Genomic DNA, 10,000 nt, shown 5'->3' on the forward strand with positions numbered 1-10,000 from the left:
CGCTTCCAGGTTTTGGCACCATTTCCAGTAGCCAAGGCTCGTCACGGCACCCCACGACCTTTGTTGCGGCACATTAATTCCACCAATAAGCAATCAATCAGGGTTCCTTTCAGACTGCTAATGAAGCCTAACTAAATTAAACTTTCTCTGAGGCCTCGCTCGCGGAACAAGCCACCCTCAATCTCTGACGAGTCTTTGGATTGCACTCACCATTCCAGGGAAGTTCCAGGTTTGCTCAAGGACTCGCTGGAAAGAAAGAAGAAAAGACTTGGATTAAAGAACGTAAAAAATCTAGCTAAACAAAAATAAAAAGTGAACCATAGCAAACCGTAATCTTGAAACCAACACGAGAGAGAGAGAGAGAGAGAGAGAGAGAGAGAGAGAGAGAGAGAGAGAGAGAGAGAGAGAGAGAGAGAGAGAGAGAGAGAGAGAGAGAGAGAGAGAGAGAGAAATATACTGGAACTTCTTGCCTGTGTGTTGTATTTCCTCTTACCTTTACCTTTAATTGTTTCAAGAGGGAGGTTTGGTTCAAATCACTTTCCAAATATTGAATGATAATATTTTCACTGTACTCTATAGGGACTGGTGCCTTCAGTGGCCACTCACACATTAAAAAAAAAAAAAAAAAAGCAAACCTCAAAATTACACAAATGAGAAAAAAAATAATTAAAATCACCCAAGAACAAAAATCTAAATCACCCAGAAAAATAAAACCAGAAAAAGCACCCGGAAAAAGAAAAAAAAAACCGAAGATGGTAAAAACCTTAAAAGCATCCAGAAGAAAAAAAAAAAAACCTTGAAAACACTAAATCACTTTGGAAACACCGTACGAGGCTCCGGAACATGCACTGAAGCCCCTGGAAAGCCTCATTCAGGTTGGAAGCGGCCCCCACATCCCTCTCCCGCAACACAAAGCCTACCCATAAATAGCAAGGCCTCAATAACGTGGAATTTACTGTAATAATAAAGAAGGATCGAGTTAATAGACGTAAATAAGCATGAGAATGGCTGCCCCTCAGTGTCTGGGCTCGAGCTCCTGGCGGTGAGTGTGCCCCGGGGCCTTCAAAAAGAGCCATTTCCGATAATTTAGTGCCCCCCTCCTTCCATGTTCTGCTCCTCCCAATCACATTCTCTCTCTCTCTCTCTCTCTCTCTCTCTCTCTCTCTCTCTCTCTCTCTCTCTCTCTCTCTCTCTCTCTCTCTAAACCGTCTCTCTCTCTAATCCGTCTCTCTCTCTAATCCGTCTCTCTCTCTCTCTCTCTCTCTCTCTCTAATCCGATGGAAAAATCACTGTCAACACTGTATGCTTCTGTACTTTTTCTTTTTGTCCTCTTGTCCTAAGCTTTCCTGTGGAAAAAAGAAAAAGGGAATAAAAGTATTTAGTGTCCGGTTTTCCAGCGTTCCGCTTCCGCTTTAAAGAAAACGTGTGACAGTACATTAGCAGAATGATGTCATGTTTCTGTACTAGGACTAAGCTTTGGGTAAACTATGATAAACGGCTCTCTCTCTCTCTCTCTCTCTCTCTCTCTCTCTCTCTCTCTCTCTCTCTCTCTCTCTCTCTCTCTCGAAACTGACGGAGATGACCAACCCATCACAACTTATTCTATTTTAACGATACCCACACGAGTTATGGCAGTCGCACCATTATGGGGGGCGGGCGGCAGTCTATTTATGGGGCTGGAGAGGAGGAGGAGGAGGAGGAGGAGGAGGAGGAGGAGGAGGAGGAAAAAGTTACTTGATACCCAATAATTTTCCTCGAGACGACGTTTTTTCTTATCTCCTCTGTACGTATCTCCTTCAGTATCCTCCATCCTTTGTCTCTGTTTCCTCCTCCTCCTCCTCCTCCTCCTCCTCCTCCTCTTCCTCCTCCTCCTCTTGGTGTTCCTTCTTCTCCTCCTAATTTCGTTCTTTATCCATTCTGTCATACTCCTTTTAGTTTATGCATTCCTTGTCCTCATCCTCTTCCTCATTCTTATCATCTTCCTCCTCCTCCTCCTCCTCCTCCTCCTCCTCCTCCTCCTCCTCCTCCTGCTGCTGCTGCTCCCGGTGATCGATGGCGCTGTTAGTGGTCTTGGTGGTCCGGCTTGATGGCAGGATTGGTTGGTTGTTTATACAAGATTACTGGATTTCCGGCCCCCTCTTCTTGGGTTTAATGCGGACTATGCTACACGTACTGCTGCTGCTGCTGCTGCTGCTCCTGTCCCTGCTTCTCCTGCTGCTACTGCTGCCACCAATGTTACAGTTTGTGGTGCTCTGCTTACACACAAACAAACAGACAAATAAACAAACAAAATAAAATCATATAAATAGTTAAGCAAACATACATACATACATACTAACAATGAAACAGGCAAGCAAACACAAATAAATACATAGATAGATAAAATGAGTAAAAAAAAAAAAGAAATCACTCATATATAACATCAATAAATCTTTTGAAGGCCACGAGGTTCTAAAGGAATTCCACGCTGCAGATGCCAAGTCTCGGCAGGAAGTGTCTATTCAGAGCCTCCCGGAGCAAGGTCCAGCACGTAAACCAAATGTCAGCCAATGGCACGGTAAATGCACACCGTATCATGCACTGCGATGTGGTAAAGGTTGTCATACATATGTTATACAGGCAGGCAGAGGGATAGGTAGACAGAAAAGGGAGAAAACAGAGAGACAGACGGACAAAGGGGCAGACAGACAGACAAATTGGCAGACATGCAGAAAAACTAAGGGGGCAGACCGAAAGAAAGACAGAGATAGACAGACAGACAGGCAAACGGACAGACGGACAGACAAACGGGCAGGCAGACAGACAGACAGACAGACAGACAGACAGACAGACAGACAGACAGAAAGATAGACAAACGGGCAGACTGACAAAGAGGTAGACAGACAAACAAAAAGGCAAACAGGCAGACAGACAGACAGACAGACAGACAGACAGACAGAATGAGGAACAACCACCACCACTACACTATCGCCATCCATCCTTTAGTTGCAACTGTTCCACGCACATCCATCTCCCCAAGACCATAGGGCAAAATTCCGGGAACAGTTGATAAAATTTTCACGCTAATAAAAACATGACGCAATTCAGTTCATTAGCGTAACGTCATTTGGAGAGGCAATCACTATATTCTACTGCGACTAGGAATACCATGGACCGTATCATAAAATATGGAAGAAAAAATCGATGAAAAATAAAGTAAATGCGTCGAGGCATCTCTATACATCACGAAACTTTGCAACACCTGCTACGATAAATAACTAACGGAATAGCTATAAATAAAAGAGGCGAGGATGTTTTCACAGGCGCCGATGCATTACCCATCCCACATAACTCACGGCGCGCTGAACCTGTAGTGTGGTAACGGGAGGGTTCCTGTGGTGGTGGTGGTGGTGGTTGTAGCAGTAGCCTAGCTAGTAGTAGTAGTAGTAGTAGTAGTAGTAGTGGTGGTGATGGTGACAGCAGCAGGACAATATACAAACGAAGTCCGAACAGCAAGACCTTGAGATTCTTGCAAGGATGTTTGGTAACTATTCTACACTAACTATTAGTGGGAGGGACAAGATAGCACAGACGAAGGCTCCTCCCCACTCACTAATCCCTCAAGACGAAGCTGGCCGGAAAAAATGAAATAGTACCATGCTGTATAAGAAAACAACATGTAATTTGAGAGGAAAGCAAGAAAGAGTTGAGGCCTACGTCTACTTTTGTTTGTGGGGGGTATAAATGTATGACAGTTGCGTAATGGCTGTGTGTATATTTTAAGAGGAGGCAGTGCGGTAGGCGAGGGGTGGTGCGGCAGCCATGCCTGGCGCTCTCTAGGGAAGCAACAGTCAGTCAGGCTCCAGCTCAGGTCACTCCACAGACTTAGTTTACTTTCCATTTAGGGACGTCGCATGCAGGCTCCAATTGAAAATACTGATCCCTGGTGCTTATACTTTCGAAGCTGATCAATAATTGCCAAGGCGCCCAGCAAACACACCGAAATGACCGTTAACTTAAGGCTCTATGTGTGTGTATGTGTATACAGCGTGAGGAGGAGGAAAAGGAGGAGGAGGAGGAGGAGGAGGAGGAGGAGGAGGAGGAGGAGGAGGAGGAGGAGGAGGAGGAGGAGGAGGAGGAGGAAGAAGAAGAAAGTGAGGAGCAGAGGTACCATAACACAAAGAGACAACTCCATTAAGGTGAAGGTTAAAAGTTACAAACGAGGAGCCATACACGACGTGGTGCGTCTCCTCAACCTCATATTCTTCTCCTTGTCGCGGCGGCAAATGAACGCTCCCTCCTGGGACACATTTACCTTCCCCGAGCGTTACGCAAGCCACACACATTACGACAAGAGGCATGGAGTTGAGAGCTTCACTGTTTAACTTCGAGCTACACTTGCCAGAACCGAACACTGGAGTAAGGAAAAAGAAAACTCAAGAGAAGAGGAGCAAAAATAGAACACATGAAAATGAAATAAGCAAGAGATTGGAGAAAGACAGAAAGAGAAAGACAGAGAAAAAAATGAAAAAAAAATGACAAGAATGAATGAATAATGTCACAGCAGAAGGATGTGAATAGTGGAGGAGGAGGAGGAGGAGGAGGAGGAGGAGGAGGAGGAGGAGGAGGAGGAGGAGGAGGAGGAGGAGGAGGAGGACCCCATGACATCAAGATTCAGTAGAGGGAGACATTATGTTCCAAAATATTCACAAGCATCGCAGTCTCTCGCGGGAAGGGGCGAGGCACGGCGGTGGAAAATATCTAGTTAATATTCTCCACAGTCCAATTACCGCAAAGAAACTCAGCCTGTAACCAAATCTTACTTACTTACGGCGAGGAAAAGAACGGGGAGGTAAACGAGGGAAAGAAGTGAGGGAGGGCAAGGTGGAAAACATGGGGGATACAGGATATACTTTATGAAGCAGAGGGATGGGAAGGGGAAGGAAAGGAAATGGAGGAAAAGAAAATTGAAAAAGATGAACAATTAAAGGGAAAGGATAAAATAAACTAAATATAGGAATGGTAAGATATAGAAAGGGAGGGAATGAAAAGGATTTAAATAAAAAAATGAATGAAAAAAGGACATAACTAAATAAGGGAATGAAAGATCTGCTCATGAAAAAAGGTGAAAAGAAAGGGAAAGAAGGACATAACAAGAGAAAATTAATGAATGAATGAAAAAATGAAGATATAAGAACGGGAAGAGTAAAAAAAGGACAAAACAAAAAAAAAAAGATGAGACAATAAGAACAGAGAAGAGAGGCAGGCGAAAAAGAGGAAATGAGATGAATGAGATGAGAAAAGAGAATAATAAAAAAAAAATTAAAGGGAGGAAAAGGGAAGAGGTAAACAACAATATGGACTATAACACTGAGAAAAAGAAGAAATTAGAAAATGAGCGTGAATTAAAACAATATGATTAAAAAGTTATACAAAAAGGAAGAGGAGGAAAATCGGATAGAAAGAAAACAGAGAGAGAGAGAGAGAGAGAGAGAGAGAGAGAGAGAGAGAGAGAGAGAGAGAGAGAGAGAGAGAGAGAGAGAGAGAGAGAGAGAGAGAGAGAGAGAGAGAGAGAGAGAGAGAGAGAGAGGAATGAAAACGAAAAAAAAATCACAAAAAATATCGAAAAAAGAGAAGGAACAAACAAATAAAAAGACGACATGAAATGAGGATGATAAAGAGGAGGAGGAGGAAGAGGAAAAAGGACGAGATGCTTGGGGAGAGTATTAGGGGTGGAGGCTTATAGAGGAAAGCTAAGAAATATTGAAAGAGAGGGGAAACTTTTGAATTCTGGAATATTACGGACGGAAAATTTTTGGGCAGAGGGGTTTGGGGGAAAAATGAGGGGATGAAGTTTACAAAGTGACAGGAAAAAGGGGAAATAATACGAATAAGAGGAAAACGAGGGAAAATGTTGAAAGGTAGAAGTGTAAAGATGAGAACAGATGCTGCGTAAAGGGAGGAAGGGAAGGAGAGGAGGAAGAAATGGAAGGAAGGCATAATGTTGGTCAGGCAAGAGGTCAGTTTTGAGAGAGAGAGAAAAAAAAAAAACTGAGGGGAGAAAGAAAGAGAAAGGAAGGTTGTGCGAGGAAATTTGGGGAGGTGGAAGTTGGGGAAGTGAAGGAGAGGGTGGAAAAGTTCAGGGTTGACTGCAAGAGGGAGTGAAAAAGGAGTGAGAAAGGAGTGAGACAGGAGTGAGAGGGGAGTGAGAGGAGTTTGTCTGAGATGGAGAAAAACAGAGGCAGGGTAGTTTGTCATTATACCAGACTCCTCCTCCTCTTCCTCCTCCTCTTCTTCCTCCTTCATCTCTTTTTCCTTCTCTTCTTCCAGCTCCTCCTCCTTCTCTTCATTCTATTCGTTTTTCATCTTCTCTTCACGAAAACTTTATCACATCATCCTTCAAATTTCCTTCTCACTTCTCTTCATTCATTTTTCCCTTTTATTCGTCTCTCCATTCTTTCTCCTCACTCTTCCATTCCTTTCCTACTCTGCAACTTTCCTTCCTCTCTTCTTTCACCTCCTCTCTTTCTTTCCTCCTCCTTCTCCTCCTCCTCCTCCTCTCACGGCTCCGACTAAGCCTAGGTTGGCGCTCAGGATTCTGGGTCTGAGGGAGGTTATGTATACTAATGTCGATATGTGTGTGTGTGTGTGTGTGTGTGTGTGTGTGTGTGTGTGTGTGTGTGTGTGTGTGTGTGTGTGTGTGTGTGTGTGTGTGTGTGTGTGTGTGAGTGGAAGAACATGGGTATACACACAAATTCAGACAGAGAGAGAAAACACACACAAACACAAACACAAATACACAAACAAACACAACACACACACACACACACACACACACACACACACACACACACACACTTTCTCCCTCCTTCACCATGCCTTCATTTTTGTACTAATTCACCTTTTTTTCTTTCCCTCTCTCTCTCTCTCTCTCTCTCTCTCTCTCTCTCTCTCTCTCTCTCTCTCTCTCTCTCTCTCTCTCTCTCTCTCTCTCTCTCTCTCTCTCTCTCCTAAGCAAACCTGTCACCTAGACCTACTTTCCCCTCTTTGGCCCAATAAATTTATCCTCCTCCTTTTTCACTACCACTACTACCATCACCACCACCACCACCACCACGACCACCACCACCACAACCACCACCACCACCACCACCATCACCAAGACCTTCAGTTCTATATCATCCTCATACTTTCTCTTTCTTTGTTTTCGTCTCTCAACTTTTTCATTTCCCGCCATTTGCATTGTCATCTTACTTCTGCTTCTGCACCCCATCTTCTTCCTCCTCCCTCTCCTCTTCTCATATTCACCTGGAAGATCTTAAAAAAGGAAGCTTCGTTTCCTTCACTTCTCCTTCATCTTTCTGTTGCCTTCAATCATCCTGACCTTTATCGTCCTTCTAGGCAGGCAAAAACAACAGAAAGAGGAAGAGAGAGAGAGAGAGAGAGAGAGAGAGAGAGAGAGAGAGAGAGAGAGAGAGAGAGAGAGAGAGAGAGAGAGAGAGAGAGAGAGAGAGAGAGAGAGATACAAGGCTTGAAGATTAATAAAAGGCACTTCCTCAAAGCAAAATGAAATGCGAAGGAGATGCTGATGCTGGAACACTGGAACAAGAAAAGGAAACTGAACCAGGAGGCAGATGCAATGAGAAAAGTGCACCGAAAGTGAAGGAAAACAAGAGACGAAAGTGAAAGAAAACAGAGTACGCACGGCAGAAGGGAAGAGGAGGAGGAGGAAGAGGAGGAGAGAAAAAAAGGGAGGGTGGAGTAGGAGGGAAGGGGGAGTGAGGAGAGAAAGTGTGAGTGAGATCAAGGTGGTTAATGAGGAAGACAACACAGGGGAGAGACTCATAAAGGATTTCTTTCTTTTATTTTGCTTCTTTTTAATTCCACGACGAGGTGAAAAAGATGGAGGAGAAAAATACCTGTAATTAGACGTGTGTGTAGCAGGTAGGCAAATGATTACAGCAGGTGAGGTGTGTGTGTGTGTGTGTGTGTGTGTGAAGGGAGAGAGAGAGAGAGAGAGAGAGAGAGAGAGAGAGAGAGAGAGAGAGAGAGAGAGAGAGAGAGAGAGAGAGAGAGAGAGAGAGAGAGAGAGAGAGAGAGAGAGAGAGAGAGAGAGAGAGAGAGAGAGAGAGAGAGAATAACATCAAAACACGCAGACAGACAGACAGACAGACAGACAGACAGACAGACAGACAGACAGACAAGAAAGACAAAATCTACAAGAAACAAACAGATAAATAAACACAAACAGATAAAAGAAACAGACAGACCGACAAACACAGACACAGACAGAACAACAAACAGTCAATCAGACAAAAAAAAGAAAGATGAAGAAAGACAAAATACACACACAGAGTCACAGTGAAACAAAGAATAACAGAAAAAAATCTAAAAGTCAGAAACAAAGACGAAGAGAAACAAGAGAAAAGAAGACACAGACGCAGAGAGAGAGAGAGAGAGAGAGAGAGAGAGAGAGAGAGAGAGAGAGAGAGAGAGAGAGAGAGAGAGAGAGAGAGAGAGAGAGAGAGAGAGAGAGAGAGAGATAAAACAAATACAAAAAAAAACACAAAGAGAATCAAACACAAGGACAAGCAAATATATTCAAACAAAAACGTAAGACTAACTCTCTCTCTCTCTCTCTCTCTCTCTCTCTCTCTCTCTCTCTCTCTCTCTCTCTCTCATTAAGCACAGGCTAATCACGACCCGGGCAAACACAGCCATCATACAGCTTCCCTGGCCTGACCTGACCTAAATACCGCCCAATCAGCGCGCCGGGCGAGATGAGACCCCTATTATGATTGGTCCGATGTTTGAGCCAATAAGATTCCTGAGCCGGGAAGCATAATGGAAGTGATTGGTTCCTGTCGCTTGGAAACGGCGCACGCTGATTGGCTACCGCGCCTCAGCCAATTAACAGCCGAAGAGTTTAAAGGAAGTGCAGTTTTCACGTAGCGGAAAAGATGTGGCGTGGATGCAGGTGAATGTGAGAGAAAGTGAGGTGAAAATGAGGTGCAGGTGAAGTGACTGTCAATGAAAGTGAAAAGTTAGTGTGAAGATCATGTGTTTCTAGTGGAAATGAGGTGAGTGAGGATTAGTGCAAGTGAATGTGAATGAAAATGGTCAAAATGAGCTGAAAGTGGTGATTATTAATGAAAATGAGAACTGACTGAGTGTGAAGATGAGATGACTATTAGTGGGAATGAGAAATGATTGAATGAAGGTGAGTAAAAGTGAACTGAAGATGACCTGAAAGTGATGTGATTATGAATAAAAATTAGGTGAATGAGAAGATGAGATGACTACTGATGGAAATGAGAGCTGAATGGGGATTACAGTTCGCAAATGTGAGTGAAAGTGAAGTGAGATTATCAATGAAAATGAGGTGAGTGTAAAGACGAGGTGACAACTACTGGAAATAAGAGGTGAGCGGGGATTACAGTCCGTAAAGGTGAGGGAAAGTAAGGTGACAAAGAGCTGAAAGTGAAGTGATTATTGACGAAAATGTGAGGTGAGTGAGTGTGAAGATGAGGTGTCTGATGTGAAAATGAGTGGTGAGTAGGGATTGTATTGCTTTGAAGGTACGTGAAAGTGAGGGAATGTGATGGGAAAATGAGAGAAAATGAGTGGAGAGATAAACACGAGTAAAATTATGGATGTAACAGCGAGGAATGGTGAATGAAGGTGAGTGAAAGTGAGATGAAAGTGAGATGAAGAAGTGTCCGGAAATGAACGTGACTGAATGTGGGATTGCAGTGAAAAAAGTAGGTAAAATTGAGAGAATACAAGGTGAAAGTGAGAAAAGATAAGGTATCTACAGAGAATATAAAGTGAAAGTGCGTGAAGATGAGCTGAAACATAATTAAAGGGCAGTGAAAATGAGTGGTGAGGTAACAGTCCACGGAATGTACGTTTATGAGGAGAAACTGAGTGAAAATGAAATGAAGAGAAGTGAAAGAGACCTAAGTTAATGAAAGTGAAAATTAAGTGAAGAGGAGACGAAAGTGAGGTGGAGATGAGGTGA

General features: G+C 43.5%; 1 protein-coding gene across 8 annotated transcripts in view; it reads right to left on the bottom strand.

Annotated features, from left to right (window-relative positions):
* LOC135112940 (uncharacterized) overlaps nucleotides 1-10,000 on the bottom strand; it is a 262,579-nt gene that overhangs the window by 147,956 nt on the left and 104,623 nt on the right. For all 8 annotated transcript variants that reach the window (XR_010274625.1, XR_010274626.1, XR_010274627.1 and 5 more), the window contains one exon: nucleotides 211-246. Coding sequence is in view for 5 of the 8 variants with exons in the window: in XM_064027894.1 (XP_063883964.1) it covers nucleotides 211-246 (36 nt within the window). In the remaining 3 variants the exon portion in view is untranslated. The remainder of the gene's footprint in view (nucleotides 1-210; nucleotides 247-10,000) is intronic.

This window comes from Scylla paramamosain, chromosome 24, assembly GCF_035594125.1.
Source record: "Scylla paramamosain isolate STU-SP2022 chromosome 24, ASM3559412v1, whole genome shotgun sequence".
Classification (NCBI taxonomy): domain Eukaryota; kingdom Metazoa; phylum Arthropoda; class Malacostraca; order Decapoda; family Portunidae; genus Scylla; species Scylla paramamosain.